The sequence below is a fragment of the Canis lupus genome, chromosome 6 (genome assembly GCF_048164855.1).
Source record: "Canis lupus baileyi chromosome 6, mCanLup2.hap1, whole genome shotgun sequence".
In the NCBI taxonomy this organism is placed as follows: domain Eukaryota; kingdom Metazoa; phylum Chordata; class Mammalia; order Carnivora; family Canidae; genus Canis; species Canis lupus.
The window spans coordinates 74,574,834-74,600,756 of record NC_132843.1 but is presented as its reverse complement, the minus strand read 5'-3'; the positions used below and the strand labels follow the sequence as shown (position 1 = coordinate 74,600,756).

General features: G+C 55.2%; 1 protein-coding gene across 1 annotated transcript in view; it reads right to left on the bottom strand.

The window, feature by feature from the left end:
• Window positions 1–25,923, bottom strand: part of PLXNA2 (plexin A2) — a 206,308-nt gene that overhangs the window by 9,541 nt on the left and 170,844 nt on the right. Inside the window, exons 13-26 of the mRNA XM_072831216.1 lie at window positions 24,184–24,335; window positions 18,287–18,404; window positions 16,139–16,275; window positions 15,030–15,197; window positions 14,791–14,884; window positions 10,152–10,391; window positions 9,179–9,322; window positions 8,688–8,922; window positions 6,163–6,305; window positions 5,216–5,484; window positions 3,490–3,556; window positions 3,128–3,274; window positions 2,331–2,490; window positions 1,877–1,980 (exon numbers count right to left, since the gene is read on the bottom strand). Coding sequence (XP_072687317.1) covers window positions 1,877–1,980; window positions 2,331–2,490; window positions 3,128–3,274; window positions 3,490–3,556; window positions 5,216–5,484; window positions 6,163–6,305; window positions 8,688–8,922; window positions 9,179–9,322; window positions 10,152–10,391; window positions 14,791–14,884; window positions 15,030–15,197; window positions 16,139–16,275; window positions 18,287–18,404; window positions 24,184–24,335 — 2,178 coding nt within the window. The remainder of the gene's footprint in view (window positions 1–1,876; window positions 1,981–2,330; window positions 2,491–3,127; window positions 3,275–3,489; window positions 3,557–5,215; window positions 5,485–6,162; window positions 6,306–8,687; window positions 8,923–9,178; window positions 9,323–10,151; window positions 10,392–14,790; window positions 14,885–15,029; window positions 15,198–16,138; window positions 16,276–18,286; window positions 18,405–24,183; window positions 24,336–25,923) is intronic.

Genomic DNA, 25,923 nt, shown 5'->3' with positions numbered 1-25,923 from the left:
AATAATGGCATCTAGGTTTGTCCTGAGGCTCAAAGGAGTCAGGACACATGAAGGCTGCCAGCCGCGCCTGGCACCCAGTGGGCACCTTGGAGCTACTGGGATTAGTGTTGTTATTATGAGCATCAACATCATCATCGCCGTCCCCCAAAGGGAAGAATAATCCCTGTTGCTCCCTGTCACTCAGGGCTAGCATGTGGGAAGTACCTTGCACTCGGTAAAGCTCAGTAAATATTTGAGGAATGAATGAATACATGAATGATAAATGACATTGGGGAATTGAAAGTGCTTTGTATGATGAGCACTGTAAGAACAGAATATTCCATTCTCATCGGGAGCCTTAGGACGAAAAGCCCAGGAACGAGCGTCAGGGCATCACAGACAGAAGAGAAAGGCCTCCCTCCTGCCCTTGAGAAACTTCTGATTCGAAGGCACGGTGCTCTGGTGCTCTTCACTTCTGTGCTTTCTTCTTGGGCTCTAACTGGATCATTACAAGAGTTCTCCAGGATGCACAAGGCGCCCTGTGAGGTCGGGGCGGGGTGGGGTGTGTGTGTGTGTGTGGGGGGGTGGAATCAGCAGGGACCTGCGAGAACCATCCTGGGTGTGAGTCTACACCCTACAGTACCCCTCCTGTTATTTCGCATCCTTCCCACCGCCTTCACAAGCCCGGCTGCCATCTCCAGATGTCATCTTAACGGATCAGGAGCCCCGGGTCTCGAGAGGTGGAAGTCACCCCACCAGTGAGTGGAGAAGCAGGGGCTGAGGTGAGGCCTGAGAGGCCTTGAACTCTTCTTGGACACCAGGCTCAGTCCATCCGGGCCTTGGTGCGGTCAGGGGGTCAGCACAGTTTACGCAGGCCGGCAAGGGGGATGGAGCCCGGAGAGGAGGGTTTCGGGGGGCTGCCCCGGCGGCCCCCTCACTGGCTTCCTCTGTGCCTCGGAGCCTCCCAGCCAGCTCCTCTCGGCCTTCAGGACCCGAGTGGCCTGGCCGGTGGCAACTCCACGCTTGCCAGTGCAGCCCGCCAGCCCCCCTGCGCCCTCCCGGTGAGGCACCGACCGAGGAGGATGTTATTAATCAGGCAGTCCCGAAGGGTCCTGCAGCCCGAGGCGCTTCTCCTGGTTGCTTTAATTTCCCTCGGTGTCTCTCATTTCCAGCTTCTATTTTAGTATTTTTCCTGAATCCCGACCAGCCTACCTGTGCTTAATCTTACAGAGCCCCCCCCAACCCACCCACCCACCCGTCCCAGCAGCCACGAGTTCCTCCCCATGGCAAGGAAGGGGAGGTGGGAATAGATGCCTCCTGGAGCTTTTGTTCTATTGCTGACATTTTTTTGGGACCAGTCATCCATCCACGCTTTATCTCCTGTACTGGATCTATTCCACACACCCTTATGGGGCGGGGAGCGCTCTGAACTCCATTTTACAGATGAGAAGGAAGAGAACTGAGAGTAATTTCCCCAAGGACGTCAGCTAGTCAGTGGCTGAGCTCGAGAGCTGAAGACAAGTCTGTCGGATCTCCTGCTCTATGGCAAGTGAGTGAGCAGCGTGAGCTGCTTCGAGAAGGTGCTGAGGATAGAGAGCAGCAGATCCCTGTGGTCGGCGTCCTGGCCGGGGCCCTCACAACAGGCAATTCTCCTGCGGACTTGGGGGTACACAGGAGAAAAGCGCCTCGACTTCCCCAGGCCAGGTAAGTCCGTTTCTCGGCGTGGAGTCGGGGCACTCCTGTTTTGGGGAAGTATCCTGGGGATTCTAATGGGTGACTGTGGCTGAGAATCTCTGATTTAGATTCAGAGGGAAGAGGACAGGGGGAGACAGTTTCCCAGGGCCCGAAGGAACAATCTGGGGAGTCAGAGGTCGTGGTGCAAAGCCCCTGCCCTCACCTGATAATGCATCAGCGTGTTCAGCCGCTTCCAGTCCCCCTCGATCTTGGTGGTGATGTCCTCGTCTTGCAGCACGACCCGGGCTATCCGGCCTTGACGCCACTCTGGGGGGAGAGGGTGGTGCAGGTGGCAGTGTGAGCGCGCCAGAGGCTGGGAGCCAGGGTCACCCAGTCCTGCTTCCTTTAGAAACCTGGCAACCCAGCTCCATGCTGGTGCCACTCATAGTACTTAGAGACTTCAAGGGCTCCATGGGGTCAAGACCACACGGGGGAGAAGTGTGAGCAGGAAGTGTCCTGGGAGAAGTACTACCTGTGGCCCCTCACCTGGACAGGACCCAGTCATGCAGGACAGGGCTTCCCATTTTCTCACCCCACCCCATCTCATCACCCAAGTGCCCTCCTGGAAGCCACTTTTCTTCCCCTTGCCTCCCATACTCCAAGGCTGGGCCTCCTACCCAAGTCCATGTCAACAGCCCTCGGCCGCTGGGAGTAGGGCACATTCTTATAGATGGCATCAAGGATCTTCTCCTTGACCTGCGTGATGGTGTCACAGTTTAACACCTTTACTGGGATCTCTGGGCTGTTCTCGTTGTCGGGGTTGACGCAGTTCAGGATCTACAGGTGATGAGAGAGGGGGAGCAGGATGGGAGTTCAAGGGGCAGCTTGACAGAGAGGGAGCAAGGCCTTGGAATTCTCTCTTTCCAAGGCTTACCCTCCTTACAGGAGAAACAGCTGTGCCTCAGTTTCCCTTGCCTGCCTGCCATCTGCTAAATGACAACCTGAGTCATGCCTACCCTTCTCTTCTCAAAGAACTGAGACTCCACTTTCTAGCTCCCCGTTAGCTTGGGCACAACTGTTTTCCTGAAACAAGGCATCCTAGGTGTCCTACCTAGAGATGGCTCCAGGTATATGGAGGGCTGACCACCCACTCCCCCAAAAGCCTCCATATCAGGAACTAGCAAATTCCCATTCTTCCCCATAACGCTAATTTCCTCACACCTAGTGGAGGGTGATCTCCTCCTCGGCCATATCATCTAGGGTAAACCGAGGCAGACAGCCCTCTTTGGGTCCACCAAATGAGATGCAGAGGGGGAACCCAGGTGTGCGTGCTCCGCTCTTGGAACAGTCGGCATCCCCCTTAGACTTGCTCCCAGGCTGTCTTGTAGCCTCTTTATCGACCACTCGGATTAGCTTTGTGCTCTGACGGCAGAGTAGGGAACAGCCGTGGCCCCTGAGCTTCCGGCCTCCTCACCAGGGTCTTGTACTCGATCTGCTGCCGGATGAGCTTGTCTTCACTCAGAGAGTAGCGGGCCTCACCCGTGATGGCGTCGATGGGGCCCTTCTCCATCTGCTGCTTGATGGCGCAGTAGAGCATGAAGAGTGGCTCCCCTGCACACTCCTGCGGGCACAGGCAGGGCGTGGGGTGTGAGGTGGCACCAATCTCCTCCTCTCCCTCTCCTGGCCCCACTCCTAGGCCCGCTTTGCCTCAGAGCACCCCGGCCAGGCAGGTTCCTATTCCCAGGGGGTCCCCACACAGCCCTGATGGCCAGGCTTACGAGCAGCAGGCCCCCATCTGGCTCTCAACTCAAGGCCCCGGCTCACGCCCACTCTCACCTTCAGGAACTTGTGCAGGAGGAAGGCAAACCAATTGGTCAGCATCTTCTCAGCCACAGACTCTGTCCTGGGGAGGGAGAAGGGATGAGGGGCAGTCCTTTATGGAGAGGTCTCGGAGAGGGGGTCTGGCTTGCATGCAACGTGGCTCAAGAGAGCAACAGGGCATCAAAGGACTCAGGGCTGGCAGCCAGGACCCCAGGGCTGGAAGTGTGACCTTGGGCCAGATGCTTCTTCTTTCTGGGCCTCCCTTCCCCGTGGAAATGGAGTGGTGCTGCGGGTCTGCGGATGGAGGCACCAAGTCCGCCACTCCACAGGGCTGTCAGTCACCAGTGCTCCCTGCTTCCTGCTGGCCTCGGGATGAGAAACAGAGTTTCTCGGTCCCTCTGCGATTCCTTGCATGCCCAAATACTTCCTCTTCCTGCCCAGGAGGTCCCTGGTACGTGTGCCCCTCCAACCTCGAAGCATCGGACCACCTGTATTCCAATCCTGACTATGCCATGTACTGGCTGTGTGACCCTGGGCGAGTCCTTTCCCCCTCTGGGTTCATTTCCCCCATCTCCAAATGGGGACAATGACAATAATGTCTATCTTAGGGGGCTGTTGTCAGGACTGAATGAGTTAATATACATAAAGGGCTCGGAACAGCGCCTGAAGCCTTGGCTGTCGTTACTGTGTGGGGCCGTGGATCCCAGGGTGCCCCAGTGTTTAGCAGACAGGGGATCTGCTTCTGCAAACAGCACCCCTCCCCACCCCGTTTCCTGGGCTGCAGATCTGGGGAATGAGAAGGAACAAAGCCCCTGTGACAGACCCTCAGTGACGGGGATGCCGAGGGGGATTTTAACACCGTGCACGTGGTGCAAATTATACCCTCTGGTTGCAGTAGATCCCAGGCATTTGCCGGGGCTGCTCAGCAGTCTGGGCCTGGGGAAGAGTGACAATGGCAGAAGAAATTGTAGCTCTGTCCCCGGGCCCCTCCCAGCACCCTCTCCCTGCATTGTGCCTGAGATTAGCTCTAATTTAAATACAACAGTTCTTAATGAGAGTTTCTAATGCTCAGATTGGCAGGATGGGGGCTCTGGAGTCGTGAAACAAAGACGTTCTTCCTCCTTCCTGGGCCCACGTGGGGTCTGGCAGCCTGAGACCTCGCTGGCTGGGAGCTGGGAGCTCCGGGTGGGCTAAGGAGGGGGCCGGAGGGGAGCAGGTGGGGAGCTCCAGAGCTCTGCTCTGCTCCCTGGGCCTCAGGGACGGTGGGCTCGGCTGCCAAGGGCTCCAGCCCTCTCCCCTGCCAGTGAAGATGGCAACGGGGGACGGGTGGGGGCAGGTGGTGGCCGCCGGTCACTTGGGGTCCCGGAAGCGGGGTGCAGAAGAGGTGGGCCGGACCCAGGCCCAGCCCCCCGCTGCCCCCAGAAGCTTCTGGGATGATGGAAATGCTCTGAGCGCGTGTCCAGCAGGGTGGCCGGCCCGTGGCGACTGAGCCCTCGGGGCGCACCGGCTCCACGGGGGACCCGAGGTTCACGCTTTCACCAGGTGCCGCGCCCGGGCTCGGGGTCACGGAGCTGGGGCTCCAGCCCAGCTGCCAGCCCTGGCCCGGGCTCCTCCGTGGCGCTGAGCCGCCGGATAGGCCTTGGTGCGTGGGGTCACAGGGGGGACGGGGAGCCCGTCGTGCACCCGTGGGGACCCCCACTGCCCTCCCCGCCGCCCCCCGCCCCCAGGCCGCGGGGCCGACCTCCGGAGCAGCAGCTTGGGGTGGTTCTTGTTCTCCAGATTCTTCTCGATGAGGTCGGAGAGCAGCTGCTTGAGGACGTCGGTGGCGTACTCCAGGCGGCCCTGCAGGCCGGTCATGATGAGCGAGGCCACGTTGCCCCGGTCGCGCATGGAGAAGCTGCGCTGGAGCTCTAAGGTGCGGATGAAGGTCAGCAGGAACACCTTGTTGTTGATGAGCTGGGCGAAGAGCTTCAGGGCCTTCTCCACGTGCTGCTGCCCGTTCCCCTGCACCTGGGGGGGACGGCCGGGCGCCCTCAGAGGCCGCCTCCCGCCTCCCCGCCCGGCTCTCCCCGGGGGCCTCTGGCCAGAGCGACAGGCCTCTCCCCGGGATGCCTATAACTGCCCCCCCACCTCCCCCCCACCCCCCTACTCCCGGTCTGGGGAGGAACAGCCCGCCTCGAGGTCCCCGGTGTGCCCGCCCGTCCACGGGGTTGGGAGGCCTGGCTCCAGGCTGAGCCGTCCGTGGGGTGCCGGCCGTCTGACTTTCCCAGGGATACTAGGAGATGCTCCACCACACTTGCCTGGCTTACGAGTCTCCCTTTAATCCTCTCTGCCCTGATCTATTATCTTTCGTAAAACAAACCAACAAACGAACAAACAAACCTCCCAGAATCATGTGTCTTTCCTTAAGCCACCTTAAATCCATCTGAGGATGCGATACACTCTTAGTTAATTAATTTAGTCATTAATTAAAAAGATGACAATGAGCTGGAATCATCCCAAAGAGCCCGTGTGACCCCGCTGGCCGTGACCTGCCTGTTGTGGCGATGCTGTTCCCGGCTGTTCCTCCCCCCCGCCCCCCCTCCCGGATCCTGACCTTCCTCTAAGCTCTGGAGCCCCATCCGCGTTGCCAGGACACCCAGGCCCTGTGCTCCTGCTGGGTGGCTCGGGAAGGGTGGCAGATGTTACCTCCAGCTCCCGCAGCACGGGATGGTCCTCGATGCCAGGGAACAGGACTCGCATAGCGTAGGTTCGATAATCCAGGTAGGGGATTCCTGAGCGGTCCAGGTCGCTGGTCAGCTCATTGATGTCTGTCTGGAGCTCAGCAAAAGCTATGAAAGTGCAGGGAGACCAGGGGGCTCAGGAGGGCACCCAGGGGAAAGGCAGGAGAAGGAGGGGTGGGCCTGGGGTGCCGGGACAGGGAGGGTTGTAGGGATGCATCTCCAGAAGGGGTGAGGTATCGCCAGGCCTCCTTTCTTAGGTGGTGGGCATGTGGGCGATTTCTGTTATGTCCTCTTCTATGCTGATGCATAATTTGGACGTGCCTGTGTACTGTAAGTGTAGTTTAAACAAAGCAAAGGGAAGAACAGTATGATTTGGGGCATGCATGGGGTTGCAGGTTCCAGAAACAGCTGGGAGGCAGGCAGTGACCAAGCGGATGAAGAAGAGATGAGAATGGGCAGCTTTGCTCCCCTTTTCTTTCAAGCAAGAGAATAAATCAAGATGCAAAAACCCTGCACAAAAATGAACATGAGATACTACTTGACACCCATTAGGGCGGGCTATTATAGAAAACTGGAGGGGCACCTGGGTGGCTCAGTTGATGAGGAGGCCGATTCTTGGTTTTGTCTCAGGTCATGATTTCAGGGTCCTGAGATCAAGCCCCGAGTCGGGCTCTGTGCTCAGCGGGTGAGTCTGCTTGAGAGTCTCTCCCTCTCTCTTTGCCCTTCCCCCTCCTCGTGCATGCACATGTGGGCACTCTCTCTCTCTCTCTCAGATTAATAAATAAATGAATAACACATTTTTCTTTAAAGAAAAATGGATGACAACAAGTATTGGAGAGGATGTGGTTACACAGGCACCCTTGTGCACTGCTGATGGGAATGTAAATTGGTGCAGCTGCTCTGGAAACCAGTGTGGTGGCTCCCCCCAAAAAGAAACAGAATTACCAGAGGATCCAGCAATTCCACTCCTAGGTATGTACCCAAGAGACCCGAAAGCAGGGACTTAGATATTTGAATACTTGTGTTCGTAGAAATATTATTTGCGGTACTGAAAAGTGGAAACAACCCAAATGCCTGTGGACAGAAAAATGGATAAACCACAAGTGGTCCCTACATTCAATGGAATATGACTCAGCCTTGAAAAGGAAGGAGATTCTAACACATGCTACGACTTAGTGAAGTAAACCAGATGCAGAAGAACAAATACGGTATGATCCTGCTGCACGAGGTCCCTAGTGTAGTCAGATTCAGAGACAGAAAGTAGCATGATGGGTGCTAGCAGCTGTTGGGTGGGGACGTGGGGGTTTTTGTTTAATGAGCCCAGAGTTTCCGCGGGGGAGGATGAGAAAGTTCTGGAGATGGGTAGTAGGGATGGTTGTACAACAACGTGAATGCACTTAACGCCCATGAACTAGAGGAAGGAAGAGTCCTTGGGTGTCGAGACGGTGAAGGTTAAAAAGGTAAATTTTATGTATATTTTAACACCCACACAGAGGACACCAAGAATGCCAAACCCAGCCTGGGGGTGCCCTTGATGCACCCCCTGCACCCCCAGCACCGGGAGAAGCCATTCCCCACCTTGCCCCGGCCCTATATTCCCTTTCATCCAGCAGAGGTCTTGTTTCTGATCCTGACGATTGCAGCAAAAGGAGAAATTCATTCCTCAATGAAATGTTTGCTCAGAGAGCCTGCTAGGTCCTCAGCCCGAGGAGATGCCAGGGATACCTGTTACCTCGAGGCTGTGGTTGCGTGGGAGATAGAAGAAAACATTCTCTACTCTCACATGCGTCCGTGGCCAAGGACACCAGCAAGTGGCGGCCTTCAGAGCCCTCCGCCTGTGGCAGGGGTGGGAAACAAGGCCTGGGGGAGGGGGCGAGGCAGGAGGCAGGTGGGAGCTCCCTGCCCTTCCTGCTGCTGCTGCTGCTGCTTGCACATGCTCCTGGGGCAGCTCCGCAGGACACAGGAGCTGGACTTCCATTTTGTGGGGGGAGGGAAGGGTCTTTGGGGTCTGAGAGCCTGGCCTGGGAGGCTGTGTCTGTGGGGAGACAGAGGCCCTGGAAGGGAGAGTCAGGGGGCCAACTTGGGGGTGAGTCAGGGCACAGGAAGGACTAGAGCAAGATGAGCCTGGGGCCTCACCCTGGGCATTCTTTTATTTTTTTAATTTTTAATTTTTTAAGAGTGAATCTTGAGCAGACTCCATGGTCAGCACAGAGCCCCATGTGGGGCTTGATCCCACGACCCTGAGATTACGACCTGAGCTGAAATCAAGAGTCAGATGCTCAACTGACTGAGCACTACCCCCCACCACCACCACTCCTTGCAGGCACCCTTAATAGGACTTCTCTGGTGCTAAAGGCAAAGGGAGGCCTGTGGGCAAACAGAGGATTAGGGTGGAAGGAATGACTATCGAGGTGAGTTGTCTGTAGGGAGGAGGTAATAAGGCTGATGAAGAAAGATGGGTCCAGGAAGCGAGGGAGCGCCTCCACTTACCTTCCTTGCACTCCAGGGCCACGCGGGACTCCAGGTTGTCCATCTGCATCTGAAGCCTCTTGAGAGTGAGGTCGTTTTCTCGAGACTTCCGCTTGTAGGCAATGAGGACGATGATGACGATGATGAGGAGGAGGCTGCCGCCCGCCGCGATGCTGACAATGGCTGGCAGGGTCAGCAAGCTGTCTGAGATGACACTCACCGAGCCAGGAGAGAACACCATCCCGCCCACGTGAACCTGTGCATTGCACACACACAGACGCTGTAGAGCCCTGGCATGCCATCGAATCCTTACGTTTCAGAAAGGGCATGAAAGACCACAACCACACAATACAGACTTGGATAAGAGACAACTTCCTGCTTTTTATCCCATTTCAATGCAGAACACGGTGACGAGGAGCTATGCAGGAGGTAGACGGACGGCCTTACTTTAGGACAGATCATGCATGCACAGCCAGGAGAGGAGGAAGTCGTGAAAGGAAGAGTTCACTCACCATGACCTTGTGCTGCCCCGTGAGGTTGGGAGGCTCACAGAGGAGCTGCGTCTCGGACACAGTGACAGCACACGGGGTCTCTCCAATCAACACCGTGTAGTTGAGTTTGGCACCTCCAGAGGCAGGAGGGCAGAGGTTTTTGCCCTGCAAATAACAGTAATCTTAATAGAAATAATGGACACATGCACACAGAAGTTAATTGCTTATTCCAAAAAAGATTAGGGTGGTGGGGGAAGGGCAGCCATGCAAAAACCAATAGATGGCTCCCCAAAAAGTTTTTGAGTTTTTTTTTTTAGGATTTTATTTATTTATTCATAAGAGACACAAGAGAGAGGCAGAGACGTAGGCAGAAGGGGAAGCAGGCTCCCTACGGGGGACTTGATCCCAGGACCCCGGGATCATGCCCTGAGCTGAAGGCAGCCGTTCAACTGTTGAGCCATCCAGGCATCCCTCCCCAAGACGTTTTTGGAGAAAACATCAAACGGCCACAATTTAGAGAGCCAGAGGGGAAAATGCTAGGAGAGGAAGAAAGGGAGGACGAGATGGGGGAAGAAGACAGGAAGAGGAGACCAAATGGTGAACAAGTGAAAATCTGGAGGAGGGCACTTGGGATACAAACGAAAGTAACAAAACAGGCGGACGGATAATTCCAGGGAACCGTGACCTCCTGAAATGTGAGCGCAGGTTATGGTGGCCATGGCAGCGGTCAATAAAAGGGAATGTTTACTTCCAATGTGCTGCAGAACTTTGGAGTCCCAGAGCTCACAAGAACAAACAGAAATACTGTAAAGTGTTTCTTGAGAATCCCAAGTGCGAGATATATCACAGAGTGGGTCGATATCTATAAACAAGCTCCCTTTTCAGGGAGATGGCAGCTTTGTGAGTCCGCGTGCACAGGGGGGTGAACAAGAAGGGCCGGGGAGGGGGCTGTCACCATCACGGCGTGTGGCAGGCTGCACTCTGCACATCCTACCTTCAGAATGATGGGGGATCCTGGCTTTTGATCCAAGACTCCAGTGGGGCTGAGCAGTTCAAAGGTTGGGTTGGGGTAGTAGATGAACTTGGTGTCATTGTAAATGAGCAAAGACTGGACGTTGTTGAAGACGAATCCAAACTCATCTGGCCGTTCCACAGTGTCTAGGCCGGGCCGGTAGTCCGTGGTCAGAGAGGGTGCCAGGCAGGTCAGCGTGGTGGTGTTCACAACTTTGCACACCTAGGAGGCCCAGAGCATGGCATTTAAATGCAGACTAAGCATTGGGTAAGGTGGAGGGTGCGGGGGTAGGGGTGGTTGTGTCACCCTACCACCTCCCACCCTCTGCTGTGGGCTGTTAGCATTGGGTTACTTAGCTGTCTTCATTAGGGATCAGTCCCCTTGGCAAAAAGAGCTGTGAAATGGGGGGGGGGCTGCATTTAACATCATTCATTCATTCATTCATTCACCAGCATTGTTTGAGCATCTATTCTGTGCCAGGGGCTGTGCTAGGAGCTGGGGCCATCTAGTGACATCGTCACGGTCTGCAGGGGGAGAAAAAGGACCACACGTGCTTTATAACGCAGTCTTGGCAGGGGCCCTGGAGTGCAGACGGGGCCTGCGTGTGAGGAATGCCCCAGTGGGCAAGGACCAGGTAGGGTAGGAGGACCTGCGTGTGTGTGAGTGTGCACGGCCGTGGCCTGAGGATGACTCAGGGACAGTGTCCCTTGGAAGAACTGAGTGTAATGTAATCTGAAGAACGAGTGGGACTGAGCTAGACAAGGAAAGGTGGGGTGTGGGGACAGGCCACAGGGGGACAGAACAGCAGCAGAGGCCTGGCCTGGGGATGACGGAGCACAGAACGTTTGCAGGCAAAGCAGGACAGGAGCAGTGTAAGGTGTGTGTGTGTGTGCGCGCGCGTGCATGTGTTCTGGAGCAGGGAACAGCATGAGATGAGCACTCCGCCAGCACGTAGTAGGTGTTCAGTTAATGTTTATTGAATACACTAATGAATAAAAAGAATCCTTCAGCTCTTTGAACTTTCTATTCAGGAGCTCTCTCTTTTGCAACGAGGTGCTCCCTTGCTCGGCACCACGGAGTTCAAGTCGTCCTCTCGGGCAGCCCGGGTGGCCCAGAGGTTTAGCGCCGCCTTTGGCCCAGGGTGCGATCCTGGAGACCCGGGATCGAGTCCCGCGTTGGGGTCCCTGCGTGGAGCCTGCTTCTCCCTCTGCCTGTGCCTGTGTCTCTGCTACTCTCTCTGTGTCTCTCATGAATAAGTCAATTAAAGAAAAAAAAAAAAAAAAGTCATCCTCTCTTTCTGGGTAGACCCCGTTGTCCCTACTGAAATCCTAGCTGAGCTGGCCCCTGCTTAGCACGAGTGGTGCCATGCCCTCCTCTGGTGGTTTAGTTCCAGGGCTGCCTAAGGCAGCGGCCAGGCTAGAGAAACCACGACGGGACCCCTGTATGGCTGGTGGACAAAACCTGGCCTCCCCCCCACTCCGCCTGGCTTGCACTCAGCAGGCCCCGCTTCGGGCTCCGGGTGTCCCAGCGACAGCCAAGGGCATCTGGGAGATCTCGGCTGCACAAGTACGTGCAGTCCTGGCAGGTCCACACGTGTTGTGAGTCTGGCCAACGCACACACACGCACACGGGCTTCATGTTCTGAAAACAAGACCTCGTGTGAAACTGCAGAAAAGCTGACAGTTGCGCAGAGATGATGTCAGAGCTCCAAGGATTAACCCCCACTTTCCAGAAGGAGTTGAAGCGTTTCGTCAGCAGAGCTCGCAGGGGGCTTCGGGTCCTGTTGGAGGTCCGGGCCCGCTCCTACCCTTTCCCCTCCGACTGCGGCAGCCCCTTGGGAAACAAACGTCCCCTCGGTGCTCCAGCTGGGGACGCTGGGGCAGGGGGGACAGGTGGGTACGCTCAGAGGGGCAGGGCTGAACCCGGGAGTCTCAGGGCCTGGGCAACTCGGGGCAGGGCCTCTTCACTCTGCTCCCCCACCTTCGTGCGCACTCCTGCCAGCGCCCTAGACTGGACTGTGAATAAGCAAACCACTCGGAAACAAGCAGCCTCTGTTTGCTTCCTGCCTGGTGCTGCCTCGGCACTTTGTTTGCCAAACATTCCTTGGGGTTTTGCGGCCTTTGCTTTGGCCCTTCTCACTAGTCCCCCCCACCCCCGGGGGCTGCTTCAAAACCCAGAAGCAAGAGGTAGCCCCCCTGGGCTGAGGATGGGCTGAGGATGAGCCGGGCCCCAAGCAGGCCTGCAGGGCAGGGCGCTGTTTTCCCACCGCTCCAGACAGGGAAGGCCCAGGGCAGAGTTTATGGTTGTGGAGCTGGGCTCGATGACAACCACTCGTCCAGGCGTCTCCTCCGGGCATGCCAGCCTGCACACCCCGGGCAGCTCACTGCTGAGACACCCCCACCCCCGGCTCTCAATGGCATGATGGGAGGGATGGGCACCGGGGGACTTGCTCGGGAAATTCCCATCCGGGGCCACTAGTGTACCCTGGTGAGGGGAGAGGACACATCAGGACCTTTCCAGATGGATGTCAGGTCCAAGGAAGGCCTTCCCAGACCAGTCTTCTCTCCAGATGGCTTCCCGGGCACTAAGGCTGCAGGCTTTGGAGGTTAACCTTGTCAGTCCCATACGTACTCTGTCCTACGTTAACCATGTCAAATACTTGCTGTATTTCTGATGCTGTGACATTTGGGGCCGTCCCCTCCCAGGGCCAGCCAGGGCCTAGAGACAGCAAACAACTTGCCTGTCTGCCAGGGCACACTGTTCTACTGCAAACCAATCAAACCAGAGCCCACACCCCCGACCACCTGCTTTTCCACGTTCTGAACAACTACCCACCATGTCTAATCAGACCAGGCCAAGTACCGGGCAGCTAGGGACAGCCCCTGAGCCCCAGAGCCCTCAGAAATGATTCTGACCGGGCAATCCTAAACCTGCTTACATTGCCTGGTGGGTTCCTTCCTGCAGAAGCCATAATAAAGGCTCTTGCCGCAGTGCCCTATTCTCCCTCTCCCCCCCCCTTCTACACCCACACTGATGCTTCCCACCTGCCCCGACCCCCGACCCCAGGGCATAGCAGACCCCCTTCCCTGCAGTCGTCTCCTATGCTGTTGGCCTTGACATACCTGAGTCATAACAGAACCTACGTTTTAAAACACGTACCTAATTTGTGTAGGGGTTTTGTCCCTCCCGAGGGTGAGCGCACTGTTCCCATTTCTACCCTCACCTTCCTTCCTCCCACTTAGGCCTTGGAGTTGGACAAGATGGTCTGTGAGCTACTGGGAACACGGGGCTCAGTCTGGAAGTGGAGGGAGACATAGGCTCTTTTATTCATGGATCAGACTCTCCACTTGGGATAAGGAGGCATGTGGTCTCTCAGCCCAAAGAGCTGCGACCATGGTGGCCACTGAAGGTGTGATACAGGTGTCCCCACATCTCTGCCATGAGGGAATGTCACAACCCAATCGCCAGCATCTCACGTGGTCTAGTCATGAAGAGTCTGGGTTTGGGGGATCCAGGTGACCCTACTACCAGCTAGCTACCTTCATAGTTCGGGCAAGCCATTACTCCCTTCTGGCCTTCACTTCTTCAGCGAGACAATGAAGGGGGATGGACCAGAGGATCCCTGTAACCTTTCCAGATCTAGCCTTCAAACACCATGCATTTTGTGCCTTTCTGTGTTTCCTAAGGAAGCTTCTAGCATGCTGGGAACCTGTCAGGGAGAAGACGATAGATACAGTACCGTCTTTACCATCTCTATCACAGCCTACTCAATCCCCTGGGGTCAGAGCAGTAATAATAGCAATTATCTGACAAATAATGGCCATAATAGCATCTCCTGGACTATAATTATGAATACAATAATGTTTCAGAAAATATTGGCTAACAAGACTGAGATGGAGCCACTAGAACAAACCAAAAAAATGTATAATGACATCTCAGACGTTCCGCTTTTATGATCAGGAACTTCTCTAAAAATCACAAAAACCCGTAGAGGAAAAAAAAATTAAATTACATGGCTCTGCATAGCGGAGTAAAGGAAAACGTTCAACTGATCATCTTAGCAACGGGCGTGGAACTAGCCGCACACAGCCACTGACGTCTGTCGGGTGCCAACCCCGTGCCCGCCGCGGGCGTGTTACCGCCCTGCGAGGAGAGTCTTATCATTCGCATTTACAGGCAGAGGAGAGAGGATCCCAGAGGATAAATGATGGGATCACGGTTGTATGACTAATAAACAGCAGTATCCCGCTTCCAATTCAGAAGCGTCTGGATCTGGAGGCCGAATTTCTTCACCCTTCCACTTTGCTTCTTATCGGACCTCAGAGTGACCATGGCACGGACCAGGAGCCCTCTCGTGCTGTGTCTCACGCTCAAGAGCCAGTACATTGATCAGCTCGTTCTATTGCCTTCCAAGGAGCAATGATTATACTGTGACTGTTAGCCTCACTGTAAGGTTCAGGCGTTTGGGGCCGTGACTCCAGGCTCAGGGTCTTGAGCTCACTTTCTTCTCCAGTAGGGTGATGCTCCTTCTAACACGGACCTCAGCTCATTGCAAATGCAGACACACAACTGTGGCTAGGGGGGTGGGGGTGGGGGGCCAGGTAGACCAGCGCGTACTCACGTTGACGGATTCCTTGCCATTAAACTTGACTCGGACCCTTGGCTCCTGAATGACGTCCAGGTTGAAGCCTGTGATGGTCAGCGGCGTGTGGCCACTGGGAACAAGCAGAGGATGGGTTAGGTGACAAGCTCTCTCAAACCCTTAACCGCCGCCACGCTTGGGTCCCTGCACAAGTCCCCCAGGGCCGAAGGGGTTATGTCAGGTGGCAGCTGGGCGCATCCTCCCCACCTCTGTCTCACCTGGCGATGCTCCACTCCGGCTCAATGCGCTGCACCCGGGGGTCATCTATGTACTCGAACTGCAGGTTGTTATCCACGCGGGCTCGGTCGACACTCACGGAAACCGGCACCGGGCCCAGTCCGTTCGATGACGGAGGGGAGACGCACACGATCTCATTCATTGACCGCCTGATGGGGGGACAGCGGGAGGCTGGTGAAGAAAGGCCTGGGCAACGAGGAGAGCTCTCTGGCTTGAGAGCGAATTTTCCTCGGTCTGAGGGTGTGGATGACCTAGAAGTGTTCTTTCCTACTCTACACAGTGGAGCAGATCCCTTATCAATGGATATAGGTCCCTCTTTCTATAGGAGACTCAACTCTGGTTGGAGGGAGGGAACAAATTAGAAAAAGGGGTTAGAGAATGTAGGGCAGAGGCAGGGCTTCATGGGCTCTGGGTGATCTTTTCTTTTCTGGATTTTTCTAGATTAGACTAGGGAGCCAGTGCTTAGGGTCTGGTCAGTCACTGAACAAATACTTCTTGAGCATCAACTATGTAGAGAAGAGAACACGCAGTCCTTGCCCTCGGGGAGTTTATAATCCGAGGAGGAGACAACGAGATACTACTGAGCATGTTGGGGTCTCACCCATGGGTTCTGTCAGAATTCTCTCAGGATTCTGCGGATCCCAAGGGCTTCATCAGTGTATCTGGCGAATAGAAGGCGTTTGGGTTTTTATGCCCAAGAGATGCCCTGGGGATGAGTCTGTGTGCTTGCTGATGACTGAGGCCATGTGGTCTCCATGTTTCTCAAGTCTCCATAATGGGGACCTCATCAATGCTCGGCCCCAATGATGACTGAAGAGTTTCTGGGACCTTCCTCATCAGCAGTTCTCATGGCCCTCATCCTAATTATTTTTAGAAGCATCTAGTCCCTTGATATGTTCACTAGTGGTATATATTGCTACAAACTGAGTAGTGCTGTATATTTCGCACGGGATGGGAATGGTGTTTGGGTCCAGGACGTGGCCCACACCGTGGAAGCCATGGCATGGGCACCTGTGTGAACACGCCCAGGAGCAGGTGTGCACACGCCTCACATGACCAGCCTCCTAGGGCTCCTCTGAACGCATCTTACCCATAGAACTCGCAGGTCTGGTTGCCCAGGTATACAGCCACACTGCTCCCAGCCCCGAGATAATGGCCCGTGATGGTCACCATGGTGCCTCCCGATTCTGGTCCTCGGATGGGGTTGAGTGACAGCACGGAAGGGTTCTTTGAAAAGAAGCAGGGAAGTGATCACAGCTCAGGTTTGGCCCAAAGTGACAGGCCCGAGGTTAGACATAAGGGCCAAAGGAGGGACTGAGTCTATGCTCGGGGTGTAGGTACTTTTCCTGCCCTTTCTAATCTCTTATCCCGGAGTTGAGACTGTTTCTAAGAAGAGGCTCTGGTATGTCCAGGGAAGGCAGAAGGACCACGTTTTAGAATTAATTAACTCCTTGGGGAATCTCACGCTCTTAATAACACTGATGGGAAGGCAAAGGTAGCACTGACTAATCTATCAATTAGTTTACAAATTGAGAGCAATTTGAAAATGCTTCTCTATCTGGAGCCTGTACTGATTTTTTTGGCACAAAATCGATAAGACTGAATAAAGCATCCTTGTCTAGATCGAGCCACCAAGGGGCTAAAGTCCTCCATTAGTGACCCATGCACAGGTCCTGCCCCCTCTGAAGCATGTGAGGGGGCACAGCAGGGGGCCTGGGGGCAGAGCCCTGTCAGTAAATGTCTGGCGTGGCTTCCCCAACCTTCATTAGGAGGTTGGCCCCATCAATGGCCAGGGCTTTCTAGTAAACTCACTAAGCTGTAAAATTAAATCTGAAGCTTCAAAGAAGTGTCATCTGGTCTCTAATGCATCGGGTGGCTGACCTAAATCAGAGACAACTGCTCCTGCCCGGAGGACAGAGGAGTGGAATGGAAAGTGCATTTTAACTGAGCAACTACACCTGCACGAATTCTAGTCCGCATCAGCCATTCACTATCCACGGCCCTGAAACAAGTTTCTGGATCATTCTGGGCTTTTGTTTGCTCCAACATTGAGACAAGGTGGGCTAAATTATCTCTAAAGCCCCCCCACCCCTGACCCCCAGCAGGGGCAGTCTACAGTTTTCTCTCCACCCAGACTTTCTGTGTTTGCAAGACCCTGTCTGTCCTGTGTCAGAGACGGGGTAGGTTGGCGGCAGGTAGGCTGCAGTCCTCTCCCATCTGAGAAAAAAAGACGAGTAGGATAAAAAAGCAGAGATGCCAAGATTGGAAGGTAGAGCCTGGAAAACCTAAAGCAAGCAGTAAATGCTTTGGAGAGAGTAAAATTTTGTGGTCTAATGATTTTTCAAAACTCGTAGCAAGGCTGGTTTGACCCCGTTGGCTGGTGTTAACACTTTTTAATGAACAACTCAACGTGGTGATACAGGTAAGCGTCAGAAGAGGGACTCCAGGGCCCCAGAAGTGTGCTATCGATTCAGTGGGAAGACAGCCCCAGCAGACTCCAGGGCCCCAGAAACACGCTATTGATTCGGTAGGAAGACAGCCCCAGCCTTAAAGAAAGCCTTTGTGATTCTATTACCTGCTGCCTGAGTGCCAAGAGATGTTTTCAGGTGTGAGAGTGTGCGTATATGTGCACACAACCACACCATCCCACAGAACAACTCACACGCATCCCCCCACTCCCGTGGGCCTGCCACAGACGCACGTCCCTGCAGGATTTGAAGTGACTTCTCTAAACTCCCACTTACAATATCCTTGGCAGAAAACAAAGCATGTGGATAAATTTAGACCTTTTTAATTAGGTCCCTCAGGCGATCTGTGCTCATTAGGCTGGAATGAGACTAAGATGTCACATTGGCGGGACTAGGGGCAGCCCCTCCCCACCCGGTGGGAAGGATCCACTTTCTTTTCTTTTAAGATTTTATTTACTTATTCATGAGAGACACAGAGTGAGAGAGGCAGAGACACAGGCAGAGAAGCAGGCTCCCTGCAGGGAGCCCCAGGTGGGACTCGATCCCTGGACTCCAGGATCACACCCTGGGCGAAGGCAGACGCTTTCTAAGAAAGGCCTGATGTGGCCTTATTTAGAACTCCGACCTGTGGCTCTCTGGGACTCTAGCAGCGTTGGTAGTCACACAGGGGTAGTCCCTAGCGGGCTCTGGGGCCTCCCCGGGGCGAAGTCTGGAACAGAAGTGTGGCCCTGCTGGGAGCTCACAGCCCTGCGCAGGACCCCCACACTCACCACAAAGGTGTACTGTTGATGCGACTTGGTCATGAACTCGGGCTTACACTCGCCAATGCACAGGCGCACGGGCCCGGAGGTGGTGCCCACGAGGGCATGGCCCATCTCACAGACGATCCTGAGGAGAGAGCAAAGCTTCCCGTGAGAGGCCGGGCTAGAGCTGGCATCCCCGCCTGCACTGCTCACCCCCGTCCCATTAAATGACTCATCACCCCCTTGCACACATGCCCTACCAAGTCTCAGCTTGCTCACCCGTCCGGCTGTGTGACCCTGGGTAAAGTGCTTTCCCTCTCTGGGCTTCAGCCTCTCATCCATACAGGGAGAGGATGAATGAGATCACCTCAAAAGCCTGCAGAGCCTCGGAACTCCATGCTGCCTAATTCTCTGAATAAACCCGTATCTGGAGTATTCCCATTGCCTAGTGCGGCACGTAGCCCTGGGTAGCTACCCGGTTGCTGTTGAATAAAGCCCAATGTCCAACAGAGAGACCTGGGAGCAGTGATTCAGTTAGTGCTCTTTCCTGCGTGACAAGACAAAATTGCAAGTCTCCCTAAAGGAGGGGGTGAGGGCCTGTTTGCCAAGCGGATTCAATTGTGGTTCGTTTCCCACAGGGAGTTTTAAAAAGGGAAGAGATAATCTGGTGAGATAGTGAGCGCCCCAGACAGGAGCTCCCAGCTCCCAGCCAACGGGAGCAGCGCAGTCCTGCGGCTGCAGGAGAAGGGGTGGGTGGTGGACGAGTTCATTAGGACGGCAGCTGACACCGGACTCCCACTTAATCAAGGTCTGAGTGCACCAAGCTGGTGGGCGAGGCGGTGAACCAGCCGTGGGGTTGGAAGTCACGTCTCACATTAAGACGCTGGGTAGCTGGAGGGAAGAGGGGGGTGCGGCCTTCTCTCTCCTCCAGTTCAGATCAATACCCCCGGTGATGACTCCCCTGGTGCCTGAGATCCGGTTACAACAAGCACATTTAGAGACTGGTTGCCTTGGCCACAGCAGCCTTCTCAGAAGGGTGGGAGAGACTGGAGAAATCGGGTTCTGGGGGGTTCCTCTTGCTAGGATTATAAGGCACGGGGCGGGAGGCGGGGCAAGAGCCCCACCAGGCTGGGCAAAGAAGCTCTGGACGGAAGAAAGGACTTTCCTTCTCCTCCCAACACCATGGGAGAGTTCAGAACAGTCCGGTGCCCCTGGCAGGTTTGCTTAGCGGGGCGTCGGGGAAACAGCCCCTGGTACACTAATCCCCAGCATTCCGCCGGCGCTGCGGGGAAGATCCGTGTTTAACCGGGCGGTGCTTATCTCCACAGCTTCTCTAGGAAGGAAGGTAACTAAACAGAGATTTCATTTCGATGTAATAAAACTCGCGCTAAACAAATACGCCGCATGCTCACACACACGGCGTGCCAGGGATCTCCACCTCCTTCATAACAGTTAATCCCAAATAAGTACTTTAACTCCCGGTGAATATTTACTTAACATGCAATAACTGTCTTATTACGTTTAGCATATTAGATTCGACAAGACAGTACTGAACGCACACGGAAGGAGACTCTCCCTTCCCTTCCTCTATGAATAAATAAATGAATTACGAACGCGGAGTAAAGGCGGTGGTGATGATCAATTAGTTTTTTTGCACGTAACTGTCTTCTTAAACCTCATTAGCAGAGCATTTGAGAAGCTTAATTTAAGGTACTGTGTGTGGTTATTTTCATGCTGCTACCTGCTTGGAGTAACAAGTCCCTCCCCCTGGGTCCTGGGCCCCAGCGCCTGTCCCCCGCTTGGGGTCCCTGCCCCCCTGCAAACCGTGCCTCTGTGCTCCCAAGGGGCCGCAGGGGAGACTCTGTGATCTACTGCAGGGGAAGAGGAGGACAAATAAGAGGGGAGAAGCAGATCAATCTCTGTCCCTCTCGTCTAATCAGGGCTCTCTTGTCCCCCACCCCTCACCCCCATCCCAGGGCCAGAGTCATCCTCCAGAAGAAAGGAGGAGGAAATCATGGCAGGCTCGACTTGGCATCAGGGAGAGGAAATATGGGAACATGTGAGTCGGGGGCATACTTTTCCTTCCTTGGACTCAGGGGTCCGTCTAGGAGAGGACAAGGCCTAAAATGGGCTGTTCAGCTCTCTCTGGAGGGAGGTTAACAATGGCCCGAAGCCTTCGGGTGCACCGGCTTTTCTAGAACATTTTCTTGCTCGGGGCTCATGTCCCAGAAGATAAGCTTTACGTATCGAGGGCCTGGGAGAAGAGGGATGGGCGGGAGACGGGCACTCCCAAGTGGCCAAGGCTGAGTGCCCGTAGTGCTCTTTCCTGCGTGACAAGACAAAATTGCAAGTCTCCCTAAAGGAGGGGGTGAGGGCCTGTTTGCCAAACGGCGTGACGCAGGGGAGCAGGGACTGGGCTGCAGCGAGGCGCCAGAGATCGACGGTGTGCTCCCTTCCTTCACGGGCAATGGCACTGAGGCCCAGAGAGGCTGAGCGGCCCATCCGCAGCCGCAGTGGCAGAGCCATGGTTCAAGTCCAGCCCCGCCTGACTCCAACGCTGAGGCCTTTGACCATTCTACTCTATCGCTATAGAATTAATGGGTGCCTTCTCTGTCTTTTGGGGAAGGGGCAGGGTAGCGATGGCAGCAATGCCACGGTGCAGCTGAGGATGCTGGGGTGTGAGAGGATGTGGCGGGAGGTGGGGAAGTGCCAGCTGGGTTCCTAAGGTGCTGACATCTATCTATGCCCCCTACCTTCCTGGGTGTAGACGACCCCAGGCAGTGGCGTATGCACCGCTTCCTCCTTCAAGCCTTACAAATTGGTGAAGTTCCTGTGGTTTGATTTCTGGGGGCCTCCTGCCTTCCCAGCCTCCTCCTGGTGTCTCTGGTGGCTCTAGGCTCCCTATAGATCATAAGGAGACGATAGCTGGGGATGCCTAAAACTTCTCCTTGCAAAATGAGGAAACTAATAATCATCCAGCTTCAACATTTGGAGGTTCAACTCCCTCCTGGTTGACAGGGAGCTTCTGGAGACACATTCGTGACGCCCACAGGCTTGCTGATGGGAGGAGTTGCAGTTCCATGGGGCACACAGTTTACTGCTCTGACATCCCAAGGATCATAGATGCAGTTGTCGAGATCACCTATGTCTACACTTCTTCATTCTCCACATGAGACGTCTGAGAATCTGGGACCAAAGTGATTTGCCCAAGGTCACCCAGCTCACCAGTAGCTGAGTTCCTGGCACCCAGTCCAGTGCCCTCACCCCCACAGTCTGGCAGAGATGGTGCCTTTCTCCCCATGAGCGTGCACCCCTGGGTGGGGGAGCACATGCCTCTAACATCCAGCCAGCCATGACGGGGTTCACAGGTGCAGCAGATGGGGGAGGCTGTGTTTGAGGACCTCGGCTGAGTCCTTCTCACACAGAGTCCCTGTCCCAGGAGAGGCTGAGCTTCGGCCTCTACCTATGTCTAATCACCCAGAAATCGTCCTGTGATGGAATCAGCTGGCCCTCCACAGACCGGTGGGGTGCTGATTGCAGGACTAAGTGGGGCCCTTTAACCAACATTAACCTAATTGCTGAGTGATGGATGGCGTGGCACCAGCATACGGTGAGCCATTACCGTGCCCGCTAATCCTGCCCGCACCCGGGACACGGCACTGGCCCGGTTAGCCAAATTCATCTCGCCCAGACATCTGTAACGATTGCGCCTGCTGCTCACTGCCTGGGATGGAGGCTATAATGAGGTTCACAAACTCCGAGACCTCGAGAGTGGTAATGAGCCTGGCACGGCTGGGAAGCAGGGCTGCACCAGCTGAGGTGCGGAGAGCGCTTGCTCCCTCTTGCCCCTCTTGTGCCCCAGAAGAATGCGGTGGAGGTTTTCTAGGATGGGGGACCACCAGCCTCAGCAGGGACCCCCGGCGACCAGTCAGTCACCTTCCCCGGTTCCCCCCACATCCTCACTTCTGGTTTCTCTCGGCTCTTTCTCCCCCGTGGCCCTGGGGCCTTTGATTTCAAAGACAGACTATTCCCTCACATTCCCAGGCACACGGTGGTCTCCATTTCCCCATCTGACTGAATTTCCCCCCAAGCCGGTGCTGTAGGCCTTATGATCTCCACCAAGCTGGTGAAGGCCCGAGAGATCGGACAGTTTGCAAAGGCCCCGGAGCAGCCAGGACTTAGACCACCTACGAGTCCCAAAGCTCGTGAGGTCTCCACGTCCAGCTGCTCAAGACTGTACTCCTCAGCTCAGAGCCTCACCCATTGGTCCCCGAGACCCTGTCCTTTGGTCCTGCGGCATCTCACTAAGTAGGAGCCCTGGCCTGCGTCCAGAGGCCCAAGGCAGATCCTTGCAGCCACCGTGGATTCGGGGATGGCGGGACCGAGTGTCTAGTCCAGCTTGGCAGGGTGCTGATGGGAAGGGACTCCGCAGGCTGTCCTGCCTCCTGTCCCCGATGCCTTGATCTCCTCTTCTGGCTCAGAAGCACAGCTTCTGTCAATCCCCTACCCCCCATCTCTTTTCTGGAGACCCAGCCAGTCTTTCCTCCAAGAGTCAGTCCTTGCAGGGATATATGGTTGTCTGGAGGTTGGGTCTGGTTTGAAGGATCCGAACGGCCCTGTTGTGTTCCCACTGTGGGGGCGAGGGGACCTCATTGCGGTCCTCAGAGTCTGGGAATTCACTCCTCTGACTCTGAGCCTGCTCTGGGCCACACTGGAACCGCGGGCCCTGCCCCCAGTGGCCCCAGAGGCCACTCGCTGCTGGGTCACGGAATTTTCGGACGGCTCTTGTCCAGGAGCCTTGCCCCATTGCTCTCATGAGATGGAGAGATCTGGAGAAGTCAGGAGAAGTCAGGAGAAGTCAGGAGAAGCCTCGGGTTCCCGCTCTGCTTGGCCACCTGTGCACTGGGTGAACTGCCCAAGTCCCTTCACTTCTCCAAGACTTCGGCTCTCTCCTGCTTTGCCAAGGGCGAGGGCAACACCTATCTCTCGGCGTCCTCCCCAATTACAAGCGAGACAACGCATGAGGACGTGCAAGTACTGACAGAAGATAAAGTGTTGTCATGTTTCTGGGTGTTACTCAAGGCTGACTCTGGGGAGGCCCAGGGGGAGGGGCCTGGACCCCGGGGGTGGGGCTATGGGAGAGAAGCCCCTCCCACCAGGCTGCTCTCCGGAGGGTTCTGGGCACCCCTGGCCCAGCTGTGTTTTCAGTAGAACTGGGTGACCTGACCCCACTTTACCTGACAAATCAAGCAGAATGATCTGGATACTCCCTTTGCTTTCTTCTGGGTGGTGGGGCGGAAAGCATCCCTCCTTCCACCCTTCTGCCCTCAGCTCTGTGCCCATCCCCTGCCCACCGCCTCCACAGCCGGCGCCACTGCCAAATGAACGCCCCAAATTGGAACATATGTCACTCCTGGAGCCCCGCTCGCCTGTCCGCCACTACACGCCTATTTTCTAATTTCCAGCTGACATTTCCCTTAGTGAAATAAATGAATTTGCTCCGGCGAAGGCCCTGCTCGGATTAAGCTGCTGTCAGAGCCCACGAGCCAAACAAATTGTTGCCCGCAGCCCACCGTGCGGGATGCATTCCAATGGGGGCTGGCAGGGGAGGGGCCCGGGGGACCGAGGAGGAGCCTGGGTTGGTTGGGAGCAAGGCTCAGGTGCCACTGGCCGGGCCAAGGCAGACAGAGGGGCAGTGTCGTGCCGGGAGCTCTGATGCCACAGGAACCAGGGGGTGGAGAATCACTCAGGATAGGAGCCTTCGGGAGAGGAGGTGGGAGGGGAAGGGGGCTCTGGGAAGGCTTCCCAGGCAGGGTCTATGGGATGGGAGGGAATCCTGGAGAAATCCCCAAGAAGGGAGAGGCAGCTTCCCCCCCTTTCAGCTGCAAGGGGGAAAAGTATGGGACAGAGCACCCCAGACTCACTGCTCTGCGATGATGTAATCCCCCGGCAGGGGGGTGCAGGGCACCCCAGCCACCTGCACGTGGTGGGCGATCTCAGAGAAGTCCAGGCCCAGGTTCACGCCATGGATGGTCACTCGAGTCCCTCCTTCAGGTGGTCCAGACACCGTCAGAATCTGCGGGAGGGAAATGGGATCACACACCTGCAAGGCCACAGAGGCAGGGGCAGCAGTGCCCTTGCCCCGCCCCGGGGGAGGCTGCACACCCAGAATCGGGGTGAATGGACCATGTTGCCTCCACTTGTCAGCTTGTCTGGGCTCCTGACATGGTCTCCTTTCTACTACTTCCTCGGTTCTTGAGGTCATGAATTCATTCATGCGTTCATTTACTTAGAACATTATCAGGAAGTCCTAGACGTGAGGCAGAAAATCCTTGTTTGAGACGTGTCTCTAATTCCCCAGCTGCCTGATGGTGATCAAGTCACAGTCTCCCTAAACCTCAGTTCTTAGTTGTGAAGGGGGGATAATCATCTCTACCAACGTCGCTCTGAGCACCCGATAGGGCGTGTTTGGGAGCTTTTTGTAAACCAGAAAGGGCTTTGTAATTGTTATGTGCTATTATTGCCACTCCTGCCTGCTAGACACTGTAGGGGTTACAATGATGAATACGCAGGAAATCGGAAAATTTGCCCTCAAGGAACTTCTGGTCAAGGAGGAAGAGATAAAGGAAGCCATTAATAATGGTGATGCGGGGCACACAGTGATAAGACGGATTTGGAGGAAAAGCTGTGGGAGCCCAGAGGAGTCCAAGATTAGCTACTGCTTCCGGGGTCTGATGAAAGATACAAAGTGTGTTTGACATTGTGATGCAAAAAAAAAAAAAAAAAAAAAATCCCATGATGCCTGCTAGAAGCATGGGGAAAAAAAAAAAAAAAAAAAACAGCAACTTTAGGATTTCCCAAATTTGGCTGATTTCTCATTTGCAAGGATCATTCAGTTAGTTCCCACTTCAGTCACCAAATGCTGTCTCATTTTGCTTTTGACCCAACAGGAAAAGGAATCAGGCTCTCCCAAGGTGTAAACATCTGTCTGGGATGAGATCAGGCTCGCGGAAAAATGCGGCTCTTTGGGAAGGAACGGATAGGGCCCAGGGGGTCAGTTCATCTGTTGTGGTCTATAGTGATCTGAAGTAGGAGGAAGTTAGAGGTGAACTCAATCCCTGGAAGCAGGTCGGGGTGTCTTAAACTAAGATTCTCATATGACGTATACATACTGTTATTTAAAAAGTCTGAGACTCTTTCCACTATTACCAAAAGAAAGGCAAGACCAACTGGGTGGGAGGGAGAGAGGGAAAGGTGGGTTGGTCAAGGCCAAGGCTCCACCAGAATCTCCCAAATAGAGCTGCAGCCTGGAACCTTCTGTCCTCAGGCCCCACTGGGAGCCTCCCTTTAACCCCATACGTGCTGGTGAAGCATCAAGTGGCCAGTGGAGTCAAGTGTGTCCCAGGGCAGAGATGACAGGTTAGTACAGGTGAAATGCTGTGGAAGGTTCTGGAAACTCTTCCCTCCTCCCTGTCCCCCAAAAGGACACTGTGCTCTTCCTGTGATGTGGGCACCATGAGTTGTGCAACCAACTTGGCCGTGAATGCCCAGGTGATGGGGGCACAGAGAAGAGATGACAGTGGGGAGGAGGAACAGGCCTCCCTCCCTGGCCGACTCCTGGGCTCTCAGCAAGTTGGCTGCACAGCCAGGACTTGAAGTCAGTC